This window comes from Ovis canadensis, chromosome 16, assembly GCF_042477335.2.
Source record: "Ovis canadensis isolate MfBH-ARS-UI-01 breed Bighorn chromosome 16, ARS-UI_OviCan_v2, whole genome shotgun sequence".
Classification (NCBI taxonomy): domain Eukaryota; kingdom Metazoa; phylum Chordata; class Mammalia; order Artiodactyla; family Bovidae; genus Ovis; species Ovis canadensis.
In genome coordinates this window covers 77,300,264-77,325,409 of record NC_091260.1, presented here as the reverse complement: position 1 = coordinate 77,325,409, position 25,146 = coordinate 77,300,264, and the positions used below count along the sequence as shown (strand labels likewise).

Here is a 25,146-nt window from a genome sequence, read left to right as displayed (position 1 = left end):
TATCACACAGGGAGCAGGAGTTCCTGGACACGCAGAACTAAGGGTGCTTTTAGTTTCACTGTGTCTCTCTGTTTCTGTCTCACTGACAAGGGAGGAGATCCGAGCATTTATATTAAGAGATGATGGTTATCACCAGAGTGTGAAAAATTTAAGGATATGGCAAAAAAGAAGGGACAATAGGTAAGGCAATAACTTCCAGTAAAGGAAGACAATTACTCCAGCGCTTGGCAGAAAGAAAAGAGACAGGGCGTCGGGTCTAAGTGCAAACAGATGCCAAGTGTGGACTCCAGTTAGGTCAGTGAGAATAAATGTCCAGGCTCCATGGGGCAACGGAAGCAGAGCTAACTAGGGTCAGAGACCAGAATCCATGCTGGATGGAGGAGCAATCAGAGCAGAAAACCAGGGCCAACGAGAGGTAGAAATGATATCTCAGTTCAACAGAGCAAAGTGCCCCAAGAATACACAGAGAGGGAATGAACTCTGCACACACAGGAACCTGGGACGTCAGGGCTCTCTGCCCGGGAGTGGGGGCCTCCTGGTGGGGCGGGGCATCGCTCTCTGAGGAAGGCTGCCCATTCAGTGCCATGGGGGTTATGATGACCCTGTGAGCCAAGTGGCGGCTTCACTATGTTTATTTGGGCTGATTTGCAATGTCCATGGTTGGATAGCGTCATCTCTGATTTGGGCCACGCATGCCCACAGTGACTGTCCTTACTTAGGCCCCCACCTGACTCGCAGATGGAAGAGGTTCCACCCAGAGGGTTAGCAGAATCTGAGTTCCTGATCTGCCTAGAAATACATACAAAGAAACAGCGCTTATAACTCATGCTATAATTTGAATGATTTTTCCAAGATATTCTTCAGGGTGTCACTTCTGGGAAAAGAAAGACACTGTGCTCCTAATTACTTTTTACTTTGCTTGCAGCAAAGTCTAAATGCAATATTTATGGTTGTGGAAGAACTCATTTTGATTTTTAACTGGAATTTTACTTGGACAGGAAAAATCAACAAATGAAAAGAAAGAACTTTAAGCTACACAGATGAATGTGTAGAGCAGAAAGAAGACCATCTGTAGAGTCAAAAGGTTCAGCTGAAACCAGCTCAACAGAAATAGTGTTAATACAGGGAAGCTGGTTACTGCTTCAGTTTGGGAAAACAATTCACGTTGCCCTTTGGAAGCACATGGAGCCACTCAACTTGCTGAAGAAACTGGGTGAGGATATGCTTTTCTCTAAAAGGGAGTATTTTAAAGGCAAATTGTGATGGCTGGTTTGACTGTATTATTTTACAAAATGCTCCTGTTATGTATGTACCTGTGCTATCTTAGTCTCTCAGTCATGTCCAGCTCTTTGCAACCCTTTGGACTGTAAGCCAACAGGCTCCTCTGTCCATGGGATTCTCCAGGCAAGAATACTGGAGTGGGTTGCCATTTCCTTCTCCAGGGGCTCATCCTGCCCAGGGATTGAACCTCAGTCTCCTGCACTGTAGGCAGATTCTGTACCCACTGGACCACTGGGGAAGCCCCGTACTCCTAAATAGCATACATGATCATTCTAAACCAAAATTTCTCAATGACAGGCAATAATTTTCCCGAGGAATATTTGCAAGTTTCTGAACAAATGTTTTGTTGTCACGATGCAGGGGGTGGGGCATGCTAATGTATCTAAGTGGTATAAGCCAGGGATGTAGCTGACCATCCTACAATAACCAGGACGACCTCTGCCCCCCCCCCACCCCCAGCAAAGAATTATCTGGCCCTGAACACCAATAGTGCTGAGGTCTAGAAACTTTGATCTACATCATGAGGTTTTATTGGTGGAAGTCAGCACAACTTTGTAGAATGTGAAAGCTCAGAACAGTAAATATTATAAGGACAATTACAAGAGCTCATCTTTATGCAAACCATCAAACAAAGGCTTGAGGGAATGGATTACATATGGTGCATGCATCTATACACAACATCGTGTTTGCCAATGTGTGTGCATGTGAGTGTATTACCATATTCACACGCGAGTGCACGCATATTCAGAGGGTTGGATTTCAGCTGGCACGTCTCAGTACATGGCCAACTTTAACTTCAGTCTGGGAGGCTGGAATCACTTTCCCCTCATTTAGTGAGCAAGTGACCAGGTTCTAGCCCAGGACTGAAGGAAATCTTCTGGCAGTTCCTGATGTCTTTAAAAAAGGACAAAAGGGATGCGGTTCTCCCCCGGATATGGTCCTGTCTGAGTGCAGGACCTGGGACGGTAGTTGTGAATTTGCGCCTGAAAGCAGAGCCAGCCTGGGGACCACCTGTCAGGCTGTGGGTGGCAGAGACAGCGGTGAAAGGACTCGGGGCTTATTGATTCCTGAGCCACTGAAGTGAGCAACTCCAGTGACACCTACCCCGACCTCCTGGTTATAAGACTTGATACCTTAAAAAAATTTTTGGTCAAATTACCTGTGGAATCTAAAGATACAAATGAACTTTTTCACAAAACAGAAACAGACTCACAGACTTCGAAAACAAACTTATGGTTACCAAAGGAGAAAGGTGGGAGGAGGGATAAATTAAGAGTTTGGGATTAACATACAGACACTACTATCTATAAAATCCCCTGAAGGAGGAAATGGCCACTCATTCCAGAATCTGCCTACAGTGCAGGAGACCAGGGTTCAAGCCCTGGGATGGGAAGATCCCCTGGAGAAGGGAATAGCTTTACCCACTCCAGGATTCTTGCCTGGGAAATCCTATGGACAGAGAAGCCTGGAGGGCTACAGTCCATGGGGTAGCAAGGAGTCATACAAAACTGAGCAACTGAGCGCACACACACACACACACACACACACCTGTAAACTAGATACTCAAGGACCTACTGTATAGCACAGGGAACTCTAGTCAGTACCCTGTAATAAACAATATGGGAAAAGAATCCGAAAAAAAAAAAGGATATACGTATATGTGTAACTGAATTACTTTGTTCTATACCTGAAGCTAACTCAACATTGTAAATCAACTACACTCCAATATAAAATAAAAAAATTAATTTAAAAAATTGTCAAGCTTCCTATAGCCAAATACATTCTTTTATACAGTCGTCTGAAAATTTCATGCAATACTAGAAACTTCGCTTTTTAGGGATACAGTAAAGAAGTCAAGAAAGAATGCACACGAGTCTATAGACGTCAGTGACATGACATCAGATTTCCTGAACTTCAAACAATAATACGAGAAAGCAGCTGAAGTTTGATGAACGCTTAGATCAGCATTAGCCCTATGTTACCATGTCCTACAGTGTTGAGAGGATCGTTTCTCTTCCTAACTGGAAATGAGCCCTCTGATGCCTTTCTACATCGAAGAACAAAACAAATTACATTTTGATTCCTTTAGAAAAGGAGGAAATCGTTTTATTTTGAAAACTGTGATAGCTTGCTTCTGAGCACCAAGGAAGAGGGCATCACAGACCAGTGAGATGGGAAGCCGGGTGGGAGGGTAACACTTACCGTTGAGCCACTTGGAGTTGTACTGCGCGGTGCGGAGCGGGGGCAAGATGCCCAGGCTTCGGTAAATGGCAGGATCGCGTCCCGGAAAGTCCATGGCCGTGGCGGCATAGAGCTCCCCGCCGGCTGTGAGCAGGGCTGTGGAGTTATGCTGGGGGCTGTAGGGGCAGCGTGCCATGCCGTTGATCTGGTCATGGATCTCCGTCAGGTTACTCAACTAGGAGTCAGGACAAGAGAGAAAAGTCAGTGATCCCCCCCCCCCCCCCCGCCATGAAACCCCTTTAATACTGTTAATGGATCAGATCTGCCCAACTTGCAAATGAAGCACATACTATAAACTCTCTGGGGCTCATAGCATGGGCCAGACATCCACATATTCAATGAGAATAATATGCTGTGGGGACTGTCAGAGAAAGCGGCAATCGATCTCTCATCAGCCCGTGAGAATGAACCCCAGGCTGCTGGATACTCAGCAAAGACGGAGTAAGACTATCATTTATGCCTTCTAATCATAAAACACAAGGCAATACAAATTTGCCCACTTATATTACAAAACTCAACTTCACTGTTTATAGAAGTACAAACTGCAAGAGAAGTTAGGTACAGGTTTATCAACAAAAGTGGATTAAAGTTGTGTGACTAGCCCAAACTGTGTTCATGGGTAATGTCTGGACATTTAGCAACCACGGAGCTCAAATTTCCAAGGCGTTAGATCTTAGTGTTCCGAGAGGCAACTTAGTGTCCTGCAGTCAATCCGCAGGACTCTTGCATTTGAGAAACTGAACCATCACCGAATGAGAAAAGTCCTCTGTGTGGCTGGAGGGGGGGATCTCCACTCTATTCTTCTCTACTCTCACCTGAGAGCTAAGAAAGCAGAGGGGTCAGGCAGCGGTTCAGATACCCTGCCTGCTTTATTACATGTGCGTGCTTAGTCGCTTCAGTCATATCCAACTCTTTGCGACCCTATGGACTGTAGCCCACCAGGCTCCTCTGTACATGGGATTCTCCAAGCAAGAATACTGGAGTGGGTTGCCATTTCCTTCTCCAGTGGATCTTCCTAACCCAGGGATTGAACCCGGGTCTCCCACTGCAGGCAGATTCTTTACCATTTGAGCTACGAGGGAAGCCCTTATCACACGTGTAGACCCAGGTAAGCTACTTAAAGTCTTTAAGCCTTAGATTCTTCTTTTACAAAATGATGACCCAAAGGATAACCACCAGGCCGGGTGGATGTGAGGGTGAAGTGACTGGGTTGTTGTAAGGATTGCAGGACAGGTCACAATACTAGGGCTGTCTCTGTGAGCATCACTTCTTATCATCATCATCCTCCTCTCTTTAGTTCCAATAACTGAATGTTAACTTGAAAATAATGAATAGTAAAAGAGGAAGATTAATTCAGCCTTTGAGAGAAATTGTGTAACCAGGAAATTAATATAATGAGATTTCTTCATCATTTCTTGTTCCCTGAGGAAGAGCAAATGAATATCCCAAATTAGGAAGACTACACGTGTGCTCTGGGAACCCTGCAATTCTATAGGAATGAGATCTGGATACAGAAAAGTTCCCTGCTCATAATGACAGGTTGAAAGAAAGAGAAAGAGGGTGGGTAATAACTTTATTTTTCCTAGGGTTCCATGTCTTTGTTAGGTTGCTTTAATTTTTCAACACACTTCTTATCCAAATTCTAAATTGCATTTTCTTGTTTTGATTGTGATTTTAGGTCATTTTAATACTTAACACTATGTCTGCAATGAAGCAGGATAAGAAAAAAATAATATGTTTAGGATTATCTTTAGGGTCACTGTTGAGAACAAAGCTGGTAGAAATAGCTTGAAAGAATATTTAAATTTAATTAAACAAGCTTATTATATAACATGTGTAATAAAAAAATACATCAAGTCTTTCTTCAGTTTAACAAAACATGCTTTGAATTAAAATGCAACTCCTTGGAGAATAGCAATACATTTTAAAAGTGGTGTTTTAATAGGCTGTTTGGGTTTTCCTGGCATTAAAATCTATCAAAACTCCACATGAAGCCATACCGTGCGGTTGGTGCAGACAGGCGTGAAAGCGTTGGTCCCACACGTGAATAACCGGTCACCACCCACCAACAGTACCCGAATGTAGTTCTGACATTCTTCCTGAAAAACAAAACCAAACAACAACAAAAAAAGAAAACACAAAACAAGGGGTTAAGAGGCCTGAGCTCAAGAGGAAGGTGAGTACGAAGATGTCTTGTCTGTTCAATAAATTAAAAGTTAATTGACCACTAAACCCAACACACAACCTCCTCTCAGATACTGACCAAAAAATAACAACAAAAATCCTAAATAGTTTACCTTCGTCTGCACACTTGCTCAATAGAGGATATTTGTGAAGATTAATACAGGTTCAGTTAAAATCTCAAAGCATATGTCTTCTTTTGATGAATGCAGTTTCATTTTGTGTTGTATCTGATAACAGTGCAAACTCTAAATTGCCTTTGACATATGGTAGGAAAACAAATAAAGGAAACTATTAGAGCGGCTCGTGAAACAGCAGTTTAGGAATCTTGCCCAGGAGCTTAAAAAACCACGGTGAATGCTTCTCCAAATACGAGGGTCACAAGCGAAGCTCTGATTACAACCAAAGCAAGTTTCAGATGAAGTTCTTAAACTGCTTTGTGTACAGCAAGAATCTATAAACATTTTTGATTTTTTGGTAAAAAAGTAAAATACAACTATAACAAGTAAACAATGAGGGATGAAAGCCCATGCTAAGGGAGTGAATATTTTTTATGGTTGCAAAACATACATATATATCTGGGGCATGGTCAACGTAGTACAGGAACATTCAGTTATAAAGCTCCTCATTCAACCAGCAAGAATTTACTGATTAGATACTCTGCGGTAGAGACTGTGGAAGAAGTCACAATCTAGGCCCTTGTGTGTGCAATTTGCTCAGTCCAACTCTTTGTGCACCCAGGTACTCTAATCCACCAGGCTCCTGGGTCTATGGAATTCCCTAAGCAAGAATACTGGAGTGGGTTGCTATTCCCTTCTCCAGGCTATCTTCTATACCCAGGGATCGAACCCAGGTCTCCTGCATTGCAGGCAGACTCTTTACCATCTGAGTCACCACGGAAGCCTGCATGGAGGCCCTTGGCACAAAATTAAAACACATGGAGTTGTCCACACACTCTATTAAGGAAGCACAGGAGAACAGCATATTGCTAATTCTAGAGGGCAGGGGAGGGGAATGGAGGAGGTGAAGGAAGGCTTCCTGGAGGAGGTGACACCTAAAGTCAGTTTCAAAGGAAGCGTAGGATCTGGTGCCACTTGGCACTTGCAGGATTTTTGCGAGAGAAGAAGGGAAAAGACATTTTCAAAATGAAGAACGGACTGTGCTAGAGAAAGCATGGTGCTTTCACTGGGAACAGAGGAGGTGCCGCATAAGCTGGGATGCTAGGCAGGGACCAGGTGCGTCTGGGCAGTGAGTGTGAGTGTACTTTGTGTTCGGAACATGAAGGGGCCAGTTTATATTTTCACTGCGTGTGGTTTTGACCTGATCTGATGTTTGTTACTGAAGGACCAATCAGGAAGCCATGTGGAGGCAAGTGAAGGCAGGAGAGTGCAGACAGGTAAGGAAACCACGTCCATGAGTCAGCCCCTCCTCACTCTGTGCCTGGACCACAGTGCGAGCTGTGAGAGGGCAAAGCCAGGCTCCAGCAGATGAACAGGACATGGGGACTGACCGAGCGCCTGGACCTAGAAGATGCTGCGTACTGACACAATGGTTTGACTCACACGCTTCCTCAGTCAGGAGGATCTGGATTAAATGGCGCAGAGATGCTCTTTTCAATTAAACAGAACCTCAGTCTCCAAGAAACATTGATTTGCCGTAACTCAGCCTGCAGCGTGGCCTAGCTGTGGATGTAAGATGAGCTAAAACACTTGAATCTGCTTTCTAAACATAAAGTGAAATATCAAAGGTAGATAATTTACCTAACATTACTAAAAGTGAAAGTGAAGTCGCTCAGGTATATTCAACACTTTTGAGACCCCATGGCCTGTAGCCTACCAGGCTTCTCCTTCTGAGGGATGTTCCAGGCATGAGTACTGGAGTGGGTTGCCATTTCCTTCTCCAGGTTGATTGTGGATTTTGAGATGAGATCAACCTGGATTAAGGTGGACCCTTGTTTGTGCTCAGCTGCTGAGTTGTGGCAACTCATTGTGACCCCATGGACGGTAGCCTGCCAGGCTCCTCTGTCCATAGACTTTTCCAGGCAACAGTACTGGAGTGGGTTGCCATTTCCTACTCCAACCTAATAATTACCATTAACAATAATAGTAACCAATTAGTATTGGCCGCTAATCTGAAGTACTTTGAGGAAAAAAAGGAGAGAATAAAAGATGCACATTAACTATTAAACAGAAGACAAAAGCCGGTGCTCTGTGACAGCCTGGAGGGGTAGGATGGGGAGGGGGTTGGGGTGGGGGTTCAGGAGGGCGGGGACACATGCATGCCTGTGGCTGACTCATACTGATGCATGGCAGAAATCATCACAATATGGTAAAGCAATTATCCTCCAATTAAAACAAATAAATACATTAAAAATGAACTGCATAACAAAGGATGAGATGGTTGGATGGCATCACCGACTCAGTGGACATGGGTTTGGGTGGACTCCGGGAGTTGGTGATGGACAGGGAGGCCTGGCGTGCTGCGGTCCACGGGGTCACAAAAAGTCAGACACGACTGAGCGACTGAACTGAATAAGAAAGGTGCACCAGCTGGGGAGGCTTGTTCTGTTCTGCTCTGCTTTGTTTTTATAGCTGGGGAAAGGGAAGAAGAGTTCTAAAGAGAAAGAACAAAACCAGACTTCAAAAAGGCGCATCGGTCTCCTTTCCCAGGCTCTGGGAGCTCTGGTTCCAAGGACATAGAGGAGGGTGCACAGCTGATGAGAGCAGAGGGGCACAGAGACCAGATCACAGCCATGGTGGGAACACCAGCCCTAACCGCATAAATGAAGGGGCTCCAGAGAGATGTCTCGGGGAACACAGGGCTCAGAGCACTCTGGCTGGCTGGAGTGGACAGAAGACTCAGCAGCGATGCTGTAATAATGAACGAGAGAAAATTACAAACAGCTCAGACTTTTGGGGGTGAGAGTTTGTTTGTTTCTGCTGCTGCTTTTAGACCTCTTTCAAGAATTGGGTCACAATGTAAGAGGAACATTTTGTTGGTTTTCCTAAGCAGGAGACTGATGCGCTAGAGACAGTCACGTCACCATGAACTTGGGGGCAAGGGTGAGTTATTAGAATAGAATTGTTTCTGTTGAAAGAGGTGGTCTCATGGCTGAGTCCTACAGACCCACTGAAGAAAAGCAAGGCTCTCTCACTGATTATGGGAAGAGAAACAATCAAGATACCACATGTGGTATTTATCTTCATCTCCCCCAAAGAAAAAGCACAAAGAAGCCTGCAGGTCAATAACCATCTTGAAGGCCCGTCACAGACTTGATGGACAACCAGAAAGATGGTTGGGGATGTGATAATTTGGATACTGACACATGTCAGAGCGGAGGGACAAGTTCAGCAAGTTATCAAAAAAAAAAATCTTGGAAAAAATATGTGAGGGAAGATGATACCAAATTATCTCCATTAGTAAAAAGTATGTTCTGGTCGTCAGGCCCCTTGAGAATACCCGCTCATCCCAGAAGGCCATGCTGTCTGGGAAGGGCTTTGTGTGCCCGTGTGTCCCCAGTCAGCCCCTCCATTTCTTTGTTTTTTGGGGTTTTTTTTTTTTACATTCTGTTTTGCTTGGATTTTCCCCCATTTCTCATTTTAAAAAAAGTTATTTTCGAAGTATTTATAAACCAAAACTTGGTGTGTGTGACCTGCACAGGTTGTTAGCATCCAATCTGAAAGAATCTTCCGTGTTTGGAACAATTAAGAATAAAGAACACAGAATAAAGGCAGTACTGTAAAGTTCCGCCTTCGTTGATTAACTCGCAGGTTTCTAAACATTGGCACTTTGGATGAAAGTGTTGTTTACCCCCTACATCACCAGGTTCCCAGGCAAGATGGTGGTTTGTTTTTCTCCTCTGGAGTTAACCTGTTTAGGAGCAGAGTCTGACATCCAGGAAGCAGAACTATAGCATATAGCAGGGGGACAATGCACAGAACACTGGATTCTAGTCCAAACTCTCCCACTGACCAGCAGAATCATTCTAGGAACTTGGTGTTTAAAATACTGAGATGAGATCACAAACAAGAAGCTTTCGAAAATTATAAAGTATAATACGTGCATAAAGGAGCTCTTTTATTCCCTTAATAATCGGCTGTGTTTCCTTTGTAAAGCTGTTAAAGGTCATGGTGGGAAGGACTTTGGTTTAGACATAATGACCCCAAGCAGACAAAGAGCTCTTGTTGGATCACAAATGAACTGACTATTTACGTTTAAAATAATATTTGTGTCAAACACATCTAAATAGTTCTAGAAGCCAGATTCTATAATGGTGTTTCAAAAATAACGAACGACAACAGATTTTATTAGAAAACTGTTTTGACCCCGCAAACAACACAAGAGTTCACCCTCCCTTTCTCGTAGATGCAATGTTTAAGATCCTTTCGGGCCAAGTCACCCCCTTTCTCCCAAGGGAGCTGGAAAAGTTTAAGTGGAACCAAATTCAAAGCTCACGAAGAACTGGCAGTCTCCACCCACCCTTCTCTGCTAAATGGGCCCGAATCAAAGATCTGGCGATGTTTTCTTGACCCCGAGTCCCTCAGTAATCACCTTAAAAGGCTGCACATGAAATGATGCTCAGGCTGGTCCCAACTACAATGGGAAACTTGAGGGAATGCGTCCTCTCTCTTCCCACCCCCTGCAGCACATGGAGGAATGTTCTATCCAGGGAACAGAGTGGGCATGGATGGTACGACCCCCACAGCCACAGCCCCCTCACCCATACTCCACATTCCTATTGCTACAGTAAAATGCATTATGTGGAGACGCACAGACCACTTTCTTTTTTTTTTTTTCCTTAGGGCAGGAAAAAATGAGTTCACTCAAAATGGCTGGCATTTTTCTCATTTTTGAGATGTCACATTTTGCCTTATTCTTTTTTCTTTCAGGGAGAGGGGAAACTGTCAATCTGTGTGTAAAATTTTCATATTACTGTAGCACAGACCAAAAGATAATTGAATTCCTATTTCTAAGCTCCAGGCGACTAAGAAAATCCAAATTCCATTCCACTCCCCCTAATAGATGTTATATTTTAGTCAAAGGAACTCGATGGAAGCGTTTTCTGATCTGGGCTCTAGAAGCGTCAGCACAGGGAAACTAGGGTTGTGTGACCTTAGAGTTCAGAGACTAGCCTTGGGGGGTGGTTTATTTCCTCCCCTTCTGGGTTCCCAGAGCGGGGCTCAGGTCTTTAACAAAGCAACAGGGAGGCTAAATAAGAGAAAGGAACTAGTGGGGAAAAAAAGGAAGAGCCTGGGAGGTCCCTCTGCTCTCACTACCCTTGGACCAGCCCAGCAGCATGGTCTAGGTTCTTCCCTTCCTAATCCTATCATATCATTTTGTGCCAGGGAACTTCACCACACACAGCTCTGCTACAAAACCGAATTCTATTACAAGCAAGCTCAGGTTACTCAAAACTTGTCTGTGAGTTTATCAGCATACTTCATGCAACCTAAAAAAACATGCAGTTTCTCTTTCCCACAGTGTTGCCACTTTGAAATTCATCTTCATCTGTCTTATAGTCATCTTAAAAAAAAGAAAAAAAAACCAACAACCTCCATCCACAAACGCAGTTTGAATCAGTTTCTAATTACTGAGGTTTGCCATTGTTCTTAGCCTATTAAAACCAGAAACATGTGGAACGCAAAGGTATGATTTCCTTTGAAAACGTTTGTTTTGCTCCTTTTCTTTCTGTGTATCAGCAAGCCTCAATTACGTATAATAATGATTCACTCCTTCTGTGAATTGAAAGTATCTTCCTGAGGAGCATGAAAGACGGCCTTTACGGTGTGTGCTCTGGGTTTTACTTGCTTAATTTCTAAGCAGCAAACAACCAATGATCACAGCTTAGGGCAAAATATGGGCCAGTTTTGATTCAGCAGAAGCAACTCTGCACCCTGAGGAGTAATAATCTACTAGTATAAGGTTACCACAAGACTGTTTTAAAATGAAAGACTCATAGACTATTAGCAAGAGGAATCTCGGCTAGATCAAGTAATTGGATGTTCTCCTGTAACACGCAGGAGACTGAAGTCCACAGAGACAAAGAGGATTGACTGTGATTTCTTTAAAGTCCATGAAATGAATACACAAGCAAGATCGAGATGAAATACGAAAGGACTCTTAGGGGGAGTAAAATCTAACACAGACCATGTAAAAGTTGTCAATATATTTCCCATCTTGGGGAATTACAGCCAGAATTTTCAACTGAGTCATAGTCTGGCAATGTCTGGAGACATTTTTGGTTATTTTTTGTTGTGCTGATGGGTGAGAGGAATCACCAGCATCCAGCATGTAGAGGCCAGGATCATGTTATCCATCCACCAATAACACGGAAGACTCCACAGTGGGGAGTGATCCGGCCCCAACATCACGAGTGCTGAGAGCAGAGCCCAGATGCAGGGCCCTGCGTTTGTTCACTCCGGAGTGGAGTAGAGTTGAGCAGCCACCACAGGCTGGGATCAACATGGATCCACTGGCCCGGTTGAGGAGTGGGGGGCTGGGTAATTAACATGCAGCCTGGTAATTAACATGACCAGGAAATATGGCTACTGGGAGGCGATGCAGTGGGTATGCTGGAGATGGAGGGTAGGGCGGGCCAGGTGAGGCAGGAATGCCCTGACAGGAGGCACACAAGTTCAGGGAGACGGGAGAGGGAGGTAGGGTGGAATGATAGCAAGGGCGGTGGGGAAGGGTTAGGATGCAGCCCTAGAGGCAGAGGAGGGCACAGCCACCCCCAGACCCAGGGCTACCAACTATACATGTTCTCAGACAAGTCTTAGGACATGCAGGTGTCAACAGGATTTTTGGCTAGGTTTCCCAAAGCTGACTAGTGCTGCTCACGGGTGTATCATAGCCCCAGAAAGCAGGAAGAGGAGGAGAAAGATCCCAAGTCCTAGAGGAAGACAAAGACAAGGCAATAAAGACGGAAAAGAGGACAAGTGAAAGGTTTTTCCAGTAGTCATGTATGGACGTGAGAGCTGGACCACAAAGAAAGCTGAGCACCAAAGAACTGATGCTTTTGAACTGTGGTGTTGGAGAAGACTCTTGAGAGTCTCTTGGACTGCAAGGAGATCCAACCAGTCCATCCTAAAGGAAATCAGTTCTGAGTGTTCATTGGAAGGACTGATGTTGAAGCTGAAGCTCCAATACTTTGGCCACCTGATGAGAAGAGCTGACTCATTTGAAAAGACCCTGATGCTGGGAGGGATTGAAGGTGGGAGAAGAAGGGGATGACAGAGGATGAGATTGTTGGATGGCATCACTGACTCAATGGACATGAGTATGGGTAAGCTCTGGGAGTTGGTGATGGACAGGGAGGCCTGGCGTGCTGCAGTCCATGGGGTCGCAAAGAGTTGGACACGACTGAGTGACTGAACTGAAGAGGGAGAAAAAGCCCAAGGACCCTGGGGTCACCAGTGTCACCAGACAAAGGGACAGCATTGGCTTGAGAACCATGCCCAGAGCGGTCAGTGTTTCCCATCAGTGGACATTGCTAGAAGAAAGAAAGTCGTGTTTCCAGCCCTCACACCCAAGCTGATCTGATTCCACCCTTTCCACTGCTCAGTACAGAGGATCTTCCTTGAAGAATTTCTTGTGTGCCAAGGAGTAAGGAGCAAAAGTCCAGGAATCCACCCATCAAACATGTACGTGTTAGAGGGTAGAGAGAAAAAACATAGGAAGCCCCTTTTCAAAAGCTTTATACATAATGTACACAAATTCCACTGAATTTATTATAGAGTTAAATAAATTTACTATGTTCTGATTCATTTATTTTGGGGGGAATTTTAAGAGACGCTATTCTGATTCTTTGGAACTTGGTGCTACCTTTAAATCATCTGTGTCTCTGATGACTTATCTCGGAGGAATTTTTGAGGTTAAATAACTTTCAGTAAATAGCCTTCAGCAGCTTCTGCTTTTTTATTAATGTCTCCAAGTGTTTCTCTAGCTAAGATGGCATTTAATTCCTCCTCTTCCTTCTTTTTAGCTCTTTCGTCAGTTTTGGGAAACTGAATGACTAAGTGTGCTGAGACCTGCCTCTGTGTATGTCTCTCAGAAGTGCTGATTTAAAAGACAAAAAAAAACAGGGGATGAAACTGGATAAAATAAAGTACGGAACAGTCTTGGACAAACACAGGTGGCGTGAGGCTACTTCAGCAGCACCTTCTCTCCATTTGCTGTATATCCCCCAAGCTCTTGGCCTTGGGACCACACTTTGCACAAAAAGCCCTCTCTGCCACTGTTGCGTCTGCTTCTTCTGTTACCCTACGTGTGATTCACATCAGAAGGAGCCACATTCCAATACGGTAAGACGATCACTAACAGAATGCTCCCTGGTGGTTCAGATGGTAACGAGTCTGCCTGCAATGCTGGAGAGCCGGGTTCAGTCCCTGGGTCGGGAAGATCCCCTGGAGAGGGGAATGGCAACCCACTCCAGTATTCTTGCCTGGGAAATCCCACGGACAGAGGAACCTGGCAAGCTACAGTCCATGGGGTTGCAAAGAGTTGGACATGACTGAGCAACTTCACTTTCTTTCGACAGAATGAAACATCATGAGCTGCAGAAGAATTCCTTCAGGATGATCCAGCGTGGTTTTCTTGAAATATAAAATTCCTCGAAAAAAGGACTCAGGCCTCTTACTGAGCCGACCAGTTATGTGAAGGTAGGTTGAAGAATTAATGTTTTTGAACTGTGGTGCTGGAGAGTCCCTTGGACAGCAAGGAGATCAAACCGGTCAATCATCAAGGAAATCAACCCTGAATATTCATTGGAAGGTCTGAAACTCCAATACTTTGGCCACCTGAGGCAAAAAGAGCCAACTCTTTAGAAAAGACCCTGATGCTGGGCAAGATTGAAGGCAGGAGGAGAAGGGGATGACAGAGGATGAGATGGTTGGATGGCATCACCGACTCAATGGACATGAGTTTAGGCAAACTCCGGGAGAGAGTGAAGGACAGGGAAGCCTGGTGTGCTGGCGTGTCCGTGGGGTCATGACCGAGTGACTGAACAGCAAGACCTGTGATGTGCACAGGAATTCAAGAACTGTGTCTCCAACCTTAGTGATAATCTTCCCTTGGGAACTTGAGGATGTAGATATTCATACAGAGACAGGCAGAGAGAGAGAGCTCATTTTAAAGATGCATGTGTTACTTATTCAGTCATGTCTGACTCTTTGCAACCCCGTGGACTGTTCCCGGCCAGGCTCCTCTGTGCCTAGGATTCTCCAGGCAAGAATACTGGGGTGGGTTGCCATTCCCTTCTCCAGGGGATCTTCCCAACCCAAGGATCAAACCAATGTCTCTTGCTTTGCAGACAGATGCTTTACTATCTGAGCTACTAGGGAAGGCCCTATATTTTAAAATATGTTAAACATATTTTAAAGATATGTTAAGATGCATTATTAAAAAATCTCAAATCACTTTTGATCTAATAATTAGACTTATTATATAATCACTTCCTGGGGTGAGCTGCAAGGTATGATTGCTATGCTGTGCTATGCTCATTTGCTCAGTCGTGTCCAACTCTTTGTGACTCCAAGGACTGTAGCCTCCCAGACTCCACTGTCCCTGGAATTTTCCAGGCAAGAATAATGGAATGGGTTGCCATTTGCTCCTCCAGGGAACCTTTCCAACCCAGAGATCAAACCTGTATCTCTTGTATTGCAGGTAGATTCTTTGAATCACTGAGCCATCCAGGAAGCCCATAAGGAATGATTAGGGGGAATTAAAACAGTATTTTCAAAATGCAGGTCCATATTTTTCTAAATAACATCATAACCAATTAATTTCATGTCTCATTCTAATGATTGGGAGGGCAAATTAGATCTGCTGGGAATGCAAATAAGATCTGCTATGTTCTGAATCCTAACAACTGATTATTGTTCATCTTACTTTCGAATGGTAGAACCTTGAGAATTTCCTGTGTGTATATTTTCAATCTTGCTTCATTTGTCAGTTTCCATGGCATCATAATCAGGAATAACCTTTATACTGAAGTGTTCTACATACCGGCCTCCAAGTTAGTGATGATATGCCCATAACAACGTCCTCCTTACCTGGGACTTGCCTTTGCTGTAACAGGCCTTCTTGGTTGCTTCATCACACTCCCATTCCACAGCCTGTAGGAAACACCAACGTGAGGGCAATATTAGGACTTTGACTGAATAAAAGGAAAACAAATAATAAGGCATTGGTACCCGGAAGAGGTAACACAGAGAGCCCATGGTACCTAACATTTCCATACCAACAAAGTGTACACAAAGTGCATGTCATCCTGTCACGTGGGCTTATACTGAGCTTTCGGAGGGAAGCACTTTAAAGGGCTCAGTATTTTCATTCATGCAGCAATAATGTGATATTTTCAAACGTCAACATAAGACAGGCAGATGCTATGAGTCGGTGACTCTGACGCACTGATGACAGAAACACTCACTTCAGTGCATCACGGAATAGATTCTGAAGACGCTGAAAACAGGAGCCTTGAAACAAACTGATCTAAATCCTCATTTAGACGTGTACATCTTATTTGACTAGTCTGTCATTTATCAATATTCATGGATAATGAAGCGAGGTTGACTGCGTGTATCCCTACTCCCCAAACACACATATAGATGATGAATAGTCAATAAAATAAGCAGCTCATGCAAAGCCCAGCTACCACTTCCTCCCAAAGCCACTCATTTCCGTACTCTCATTAGCTCCCACTAAATACTGAGAGCTACAGCTTCTAAATTTCTTCCCTCACTTTCTAGACCTAACTCACGCTGATCAATTTGACACGCATCCTTTGACATCTGATGCTAACTCACAAGTGGACCTGTGATTAGTCAACATAATGTACAGCACTTACTTCGCAGGAAGAAATGATGCCTGCGAACTTTAACGGCTGGTATGTTGAGATTGGGAATCATATTTTGAACAGACTTAAGCATCTGCGGTGTTTATATTTTCTACTATTTTATGGAATGTGCACTTTCATAGGGCCAGAATGTTTCCTTTATTCTGTCCGTCTGTCATCACAACTTTGCCCTATTTTCCTGTTATGGTTGGATTTCGGAAGAATTCAAGAGTTCTAAAGAACCAGATGAATCATTAACAGAAAAAAAAAAAAATTGAAGTGAGGGACAATTTGTTGTTAGTCTGGATTACTGCTACATAATAAACTAAGGAAAAAATACTAATGTTAGATATTATGCAAGAGAATAAAGGCTTCATTCTTACTTCTAAAAAGAATGTTTTCTTTTTTCCCCTAACTCTTCTAAACTGAGGAAAATAACAAAAGTCATATCAACACCATTATCTAGCATCTACTGTTCTCCAAAGAATGTTACATAAGAGATTAAAACATAAAACACCACATTTTCCAAATCTTATCTTGCTGATCAAATATGAATCCGCATGAAAAGTGTTCTGGAGAGAACCACTTCAGGGCCTTTCAAAGAGAAACAATACTATAACTGTTTTCCCCTGTGCAGACTTAGAGATTTTTGTCCGTGTCAACATCTGATGAAAGAATTTGTTCTTTCTTCCTGTGATGTTTTCCTGTTCATAATGCTTAATGGCACCAAGAAGGTTAGAGCTAATTAGCATCTAATGCAAACAAATGACTTGAATTTCACACTAGAGAGACAGATCCTTTTATGAGAAGTGATGACACCTCAGAGAAGAGATAAGAGCTTCACATACAGTTGCATAATTATATATCCCCAGGAAGCACAGATAAAACACGTGCATTGCTGCGGCTGTGAGTGGAGTGTTCCTTTAGCAGACCTCTGTATAAAAGCTCATCCTGTTGTTTTCACTGAAATAGAGATATCCATGTCTTCACACTTCCTAACCTGAGGGCATGTTTACGTGTTTAGTTGCTCAGTCATGTCTGAGTCTTCGCCACCCCAGGGACTGTGTCCATGGGATTCTCCAGCCAAGAATACTGGAGTGGGTTGCCGTTCCCTTCTCCAGGAGATCTTCCTGACCCAGGAATCAAACCGGCGACTCCTGCATTGCGGGGAGATCCTTTACTGTCTGAGCCACCTGGGAAGCCCCGCCTTCACCCTTACTCAAACTCAAAAACAAAATGATACTCTATGATATTACAGTTGTTGCTTAGTTCCTAAGTTATATCTGACTCTTTTGTGACTCCATAGCCCTCCAGGCTCCTTCTGTCCCTGGTATTTCACAGGCAAGAATACTGAAGCAGGTTGCCATTTCCTTCTCCAGGGCACCTTCCCAACTCAGGGTTGAACTTGTGTCTCCTGAATTGGCAGGCGGGTTCTTCACCACTAGAGGCACCAGGCAAGCCCACACTATGATACAGTCTTTAGCAAAGTAGACCCCGGTACAACTTGGATTTTATATCATCAAGGGGATTTAGTTATATATCACAAAGAGGAATTTGTGTTGCATAATTACTGGGCAAATTATTCAGTGAAATGCTTTAGATAATGGGGCATTCCTAGTGGCTCTCACTGGTCTAGTGAATTTGTTGAAAGTTAAACAGTACTGCACTCTTCAGTAAACTTAAGAGCTGAAAGAAGCAGTTAGTGCCAAAGCTACAGGAAGAATATTTATCAAATGCCATCAAAATTCAAATCCTTCTGCTGGAATGGCAAACAGTTAGCTTCCCATGTCTGCCTAACATCCAAGTAGGCTTTGCATTTTCAAGATAAACACTGGCCAAGGATTGGGAAGGGACAGTAATAGGAAAAAAAAAATTGTGACAGTTCTTGAACATATATCATTGTTTTATCCAGTTTACCCATAAAGAGCAATTGTTCACATAAGTTTATTAGACCAACAGAAAATGGAAAAAAACTTACAGATTTTTCTGAAGACAGTTATTAAAAGTAGCAAAATTGCTTTCCTGTGGCATTTTTATTACAGTATATCAAGTTTCCAATAATATTCAAATCCAGAATTAATTAAATACTATGATTATGTAGCTATTCTCTTGATTCACTTTCACCCTGACTAGAAGAAAGGATAAAGGGAAATTATATTAAGAAAAGAACTGAACTATCTTTTGTACAGTTGAACACGTGATTGGATATCACAAAATTTGAAAAAGAATGGACTAGGGAAATGTATCTTTTCCAGATTGGCCTAAAATTGGGTGTTCCAGATGAGCCCCTTATTTTTTGCTCATTCAGCAAACTAGACTTTACCTATATGACCAGGTGGCAGCAATGGATAGACACACTTTCACTGGAGAGAAATACGAATTTCAGTGGGACTCTCTAGCATCAGATTTTTCAAAGTTTCTCAATTATTCTGCTTGAATTAGATTATGTTTTAGCCTGGTCACAACTTTTCTTTATTCACAATTTTTTCTTTATTCTTTATAAAAAAGATTTATAAATTTTTTAAATCAAGTCTTCTCACTCTAATCTCAAAGGAGATTTACTGTGCAGAATGAAATTCTTTCATAATTTTGGAACAAATTCCACTATGATTTACGAAGCCATCTTTCTGGTTGACTTGCATTTTAGGACACTTTCTACCCATGCAAACCTGTCTTTATGACAGTCGCCACAAAGGCTAAGACATTCTGCATTTCAGACCTCAATGCGACACTCGTGACCTTAGTCTCTGTCTCTGTCTCTTTAAATCTTTAATTTCTGTCATCTCTTGCATTTTTCTGTCGCATAGACCTGGTAGAGAAACGGGATCTTAATGTTTGACTCTATTCTGTGTTTAGCCTTCGTTATATTTTTCAGCAGCACACGTGTTGCAATGATAATGTGGTTACCTGGATATCCAAAGGCAATGAGTTTGAAACATCTACAGCTTAAAAGACACAAAGATTCCAGTTTGTGACACAACTGTAAATAGTTAGAAATAATATCTGTGCTATTCAACAACTTACAGAAGTGTTGCTTTATGCACATACATTTACCACTCTCTCATTTAATATCCATTAAACACCGACCAAGAGCAAGACACCAATAGATAACGAGCGAAATAAGGGAAAACACAGAGAGATAATATTCACACAAATCAGACATTAATTTACAATACAATGTAAGTGACTTCTGTCTGCCTAGACAGCATCAGGCTAAATCTGAGAATGCATCCAAGGTCATTTTCGTTGTTATAGAAGCATGTTCATCTCAGAATCCAGTGATACACTGAAACTTACAACACCTTTAACTTTCAGGAAGTGACAGAATTTCTGAAAGAAAGAGAGCAGGTTTACCAAAAATCATGTTATACCTGCAGGAATCCTGTGTGTGTCAAAGCACTTACGGTTTCACAATACAGTACACTTTTCCCTGCCGTGCACACATACACACACATGTTCAGGTGATGATAAACAGAACTGCGATCTCTGATGTAAATAGGATGTGAGAAAGAGAAAGATTGGCTCCTTTTACGGACAAGCTACATACATATAAATCCACAGTTCGCGGAAATACATAAACAAAGCTGTGTATTATCACATTCCGCAGACAGCGAAGTTAATTAGACAGGGACCAGCAAAGGCAGATACTTTCCATAAAAATGAAGAGAACAACATTCTAGGCAGATGGGCCAACACTCTTTCGGCAGATGGCTTTGCTAATTAGATACTGGCAAAAGATAACATGAAAAAAAAACTAGTTTAATTACACAGTGCCAAAAATTAACAACCACCTGAGGGCTTTTTTAAAAAATATGTTTGCATTCGTATTCCTATGTCATGGATTTCTCTGAAATGTTGGAGAATGTAAAATTGTCATGATGGTTATAAACAAATTGCCAGGGACTGTGAGATTGTATGTGTTCGAAAGAGAAGCAAAATGCAAACTAGTTGGAATTTGAAACAGTTGTGATTTTTATGTGACCTGAGTCAAGCGTCAATCTAGTTATCCTTGGGCAAAGGCAGTTTCAATCATTATTTTAGGGGTCACACTTGATAGGTTCAAAACAAGTGGCAATTGGGAATTCCCTGGCAGTTCAGTGGTTAGGACACTACAGTTCCATTGCAGGGGGCCTGGGTTTGATCCCTCAACTAAGAAACTGGGGACACTTGAGATGTTAAGGTGTGCACGGCAAGACATAAAGGGGTAAAGAGTTGAGTCACTTTGAAAGGATTTGTGCAGTCTGCCTCTGTGTCTACTTCTTAGTGAATATTGAGCGTATTCATTCACCTTTATATCAATTCGCCATACACCTGCGTTTACATCTATGGCAAATGTAGGCAAGCCCATTTTATTCTTACTGGTGGTTTCCAAAGAGGAGAACTGGAAGGGGCGCTCATCATATTTTCTAACTACTGTTTCTTTTTTCATTCTTACAAAACTGAAGTCATCCAACATTAGAGAAACATCTGAACCTCAGAGAGTCCCATACAAATGTGTTATAATGATTGTTTAAATCCTTATATATCAAAGCCCAAGATTTTCTTCCACAAAATAATACCAAGTCAAACTTCCTTTGATCACTGGCCAGTGGAGCTCCCAATTTGTCAAATGCTCATTGGGGCTTTTGTTTTATAATTGGGCTTTTTAAATTCAGGGCTTTTCTTTTTAATGGAGCAGACAACGTATGAGATTCCTAGGGCTGATGTAACAGAGCACTGCAAACTGGGTGGCTTTAAACAATATGAATCTGTCTTCTCACAGTTCCCAAGGGCTCGGTCAGAAATCAGCCAGAATTGCTTCTTTCTGGGCTCCCCCGCCTCTGGTGACTGCTGGCTACCCTTGACCTTCGTTGGCTCGTGGGAGCATCACTCCGGTCCTTGCACCTGCCCTCATACAGTCCTCCCCCTGTGTGTCTCTGTCCAAATGCACTTCTTAAGAAAGCATTAGTATTTGAATTATGGCCCATTCAATCCATTATCTTAACTAATCACATCTGCAAAGACTCTGTTTGCTAAAAAGGTCACATTCTGAGAATCCAGTTGAGGATGAATTTTGGAGGGACCCCATTCAACACAGCACAGAAAGCCAGACATCACGACATAAGGAACCCTGAAGCCGACAACTGACAGCACATTAATGAGGAACACTGCTCTGCTGAAATTAGCCACATCTTACCGAAGCACGGATAACAGTTTATAAAACTTTCAGTCAGCTCAGTTCAGTTGCTCAGTCATGTCTGACTCTTTGCGATCGCATGGACTGCAGCACACCAGGCCTCCCTGTCCATCACCAACTCCCGGAGATGACTCAAACTCATGTCCATTGAGTCAGTGATGCCATCCAACCATCTCATCCTCTGTGGTCCTCTTCTCCTCCTGCCTTCAATCTTTCCCAGCATCAGGGACTTTTCAAAAGAGTCAGTTCTTCACATCAGGTGGCCAAAGTATTGGAGTTTCAGCTTCAATATCAGTCCTTTCAATGAACACCCAGGACTGATCTCCTTTAGGATGGACTGGTTGGATCTCCTTGCAGTCCAAGGGGCTCTCAAGAGTCTTCTCCAACACCAGAGTTCAAAAACTTTGGTTACAGGCTAATCACAGTGGTACTTGCTTTCTATACATTTATCTCACATATACGCCTCTCTATAATTTTATAGAGTGGAAAATACCATTGAGGTTATGTTCAGGATGAGGACAGTGGTTAAGGCACTTTGCAAAACCACAAAGAGGGTAAGTGGGACACCAGGATTCAGATTTGGTAGCTTGGAGGAAGTCTGGGCTCTAATCCACTCTCCCTTCACTTTGAAATTGTCAAAGTAACTGACCTTCACCGGAGAAGGAAATGGTAATCCACTCTAGTGTTCTTGCCTGAGAAATCCCAAGAACAGAGGAGCTTGGTGGGCAGGCTACAGTCCATGGACTTGCAAAGAGTTGGACACAATTTAGTCATTGAGCACAACTGACCTTCCTTACTGCCTGTCAGGGTTTTCTTTTTTCCCTTAATTTAGAAAGTGAAGTAAAGTCAAAGTTGCTCAGTTGTGTCTGACTCTTTGCAACCCCATGGACTGAAGCCTGCTAGGCTCCTCTGGCCATGGGATTCTCCAGGCAAGCATAGTAGAGTGGGTAACCTTCCCCTTCTCCAGGGGATCTTCCCGACTGAGGGATTGAACCCAGGTCTCCTGAATTGCAGGCGGATTCTCTACCATCTGAGCTACCACGAAAGCCCATAATTTAGGAAAAAAAAAGAAAAAAAGCCAACAACTGTACACTTAAAGCATAGAAATGTGTGTACACTTAAATTCGGAGCTGTAGCCATTCAGCAAGCATTAATTAATCATACAAGCCATCAACTGCCCTGTCATGGAATGCATTCATTTTTAAAGCCTCTGGGCCCACTCATGGTCCTAGCATTGATTTTAAAGGAGGCATGCTTCATCTACTGAAACTCTACAGTTACAACTACATAGCCAGAGTATGATATAAAAACTGAGGTTGATTTTGTGATATTACACATCTTATTTTCTTGGGCTCCAAAATCACTGCAGATCATGACTGCAGCCATGAAATTAAAAGACACTTGATCCTTGGAAGAAAAGCTATGATTAACCTAGCCAGGGTATTAAAGAACAGAGCAGTCACTTTGCCAGCAAAGGTCTGCCTAGCCAAAGCTATGGTTTTTCCAGCAGTCATGTGTGGATGTGAGAGTTGGACTACAAACAAGGCTGAGAACTGAAGAACTGATGCTTTCAAACTGTGGTGCTGGAGAAAACTCTTGAGAGTCCCTTGAACTGCAAGGAGATCAAACCAGTCAATCCTAAAGGAAATCAACCCTGAATATTCATTGGAAGGATGGATGCTGAAGCTCCAATACTTTGGCCACTTAATGCAAAGAAATGACTCACTAGAAAAACACTCTGATGCTGGGCAAGATTGAGGGCAGGAGGAGAAGGGGGTGGCAGAGGATGAGATGGTTGGTTGGCATCACTGCCTTGATGGGCATGAGTTTGAGTAAGCTCCAGGAGATGGTGATGGACAGGGAAGCCTGGCAGGCTGCAGTCCATGGGGTCACAAAGAGTCGGATACAACTGAGTGACTGAACAACAACAACCACACATCTTGAATATCAGAACAGTCTGCTCTTGAGACAGCAATGATTTTGTGCTTTAAAAATGGATGCTGAGATCCCATTCCCCCTTCTGCCACAGCCTTCCAGGGGTCCTTCATTTACCTGGAGTAAAAGCTAAAGCCATCTGGAAGGGTCTACCAGATCGAGCCACTTGCCTTCTCTCTGCTTTCCTAGCCCCCATCCTCCTATACCCTGTGCTGATCCTCAGACAAGGCAGATGTGTTCCCTGTGACTTGCGTACCAGCTCACCCCACTTTCTGGGACACCCACCTGGCTAATGCCTATGCCTCTGCCTCATCTCTGCTCAAGGGCTACCTCCTTGCGGGGCCTGTGTGATCATGCATGGAAACAGCAACAGGCATTCTCAGCCCCCCTGGAAGGTGACTCCCACTTGGGTAGGTGTCTCATCCTCTCGGTTCACTTCTATGTCCCCAGCACCTGCAACACTGCTTCACACACAACAAGAAGTTTGTTCAACGGCCCACTTGCTGCATACATGAACAGGCCAAGGAAGCTCTACACCTGCAACCCTGAAGCGGCTCCAGGCACCCTCATGGTGCCCCCAAGCGGAAGGGACACGTGAGGCTTTGGCACCATACCCTGCACATCTGTGGCCCGTGGCCCGTGCCCCGCAACAGTGTTTCTTCCGAACCCTCCCCTGACACTGGAAAGAGACACATCAAGGTGAGTGCAGGATCCACCGGAGCAGGGTCCCCAGGCTTTTAGGCAGCAGGGGCTGGCTTCATGGTAGATCATTTTCCACAGAATGGGGTGGGGGACGGTTAGGGGTTGATTCCAGCACATCCGTTTATTATGCTGCCACTGATCTGACAGGAAGCAGAGCTTAGGTGGTAACATGAGCGATGTGGGGAGCAGCCACAGATACAGATGGCGCTTTGCCTGCTCACCCACCACTCTCTTACCATCTGCTGTGTGGTCCAGTTTCTAACAGAACACGGACAGGTACTGGTCCTCGGCCCAAGAGCTGGGGACCCCTGCGCTAGAGTACAGATGTCTACGTTTCTTCTGCATTTTGTGTGTGTGTATGTGTGTGTGTGTGTATGTGCGTGTGTGTGTGCTTTCACTTCCTTAAGTAAAGTCTTATGTAAGATCTCGTATCTTGTTGTTTAGCCACTAAGTCTCATCCAACTCTGTGACCCCATGGACTATAGCCTGCTGCCAGGCTCCTCTGTCCATGGGATTCTCCAGGCAAGAATACTGGAGTAGGTTGTCATTTATTCCCTTCTCCCAGGGATCTTCTCAAACTAGGGATAGAACCTGCATCTCCTGCATTGGCAGGCAGATTCTTTATCTCAGAGACATCAGGGAAGGCCTATAATCTATCAGTTCAGTTCAGTTCAGTCGCTCAGTCGTGTCTGACTATTTGCAACCCCATGGACTGCAGCATGCCAGACCTCTCTGTCCATTACCAACTCCCAGAATTTACCCAAACTCATGTCCATTGAGTTGGTGATGCCATCCA

General features: G+C 43.6%; 1 protein-coding gene across 1 annotated transcript in view; it reads right to left on the bottom strand.

Moving 5' to 3' along the window:
* SEMA5A (semaphorin 5A) overlaps window positions 1–25,146 on the bottom strand; it is a 549,553-nt gene that overhangs the window by 190,885 nt on the left and 333,522 nt on the right. Inside the window, exons 6-8 of the mRNA XM_069556145.1 lie at window positions 15,756–15,818; window positions 5,523–5,621; window positions 3,484–3,697 (exon numbers count right to left, since the gene is read on the bottom strand). Coding sequence (XP_069412246.1) covers window positions 3,484–3,697; window positions 5,523–5,621; window positions 15,756–15,818 — 376 coding nt within the window. The remainder of the gene's footprint in view (window positions 1–3,483; window positions 3,698–5,522; window positions 5,622–15,755; window positions 15,819–25,146) is intronic.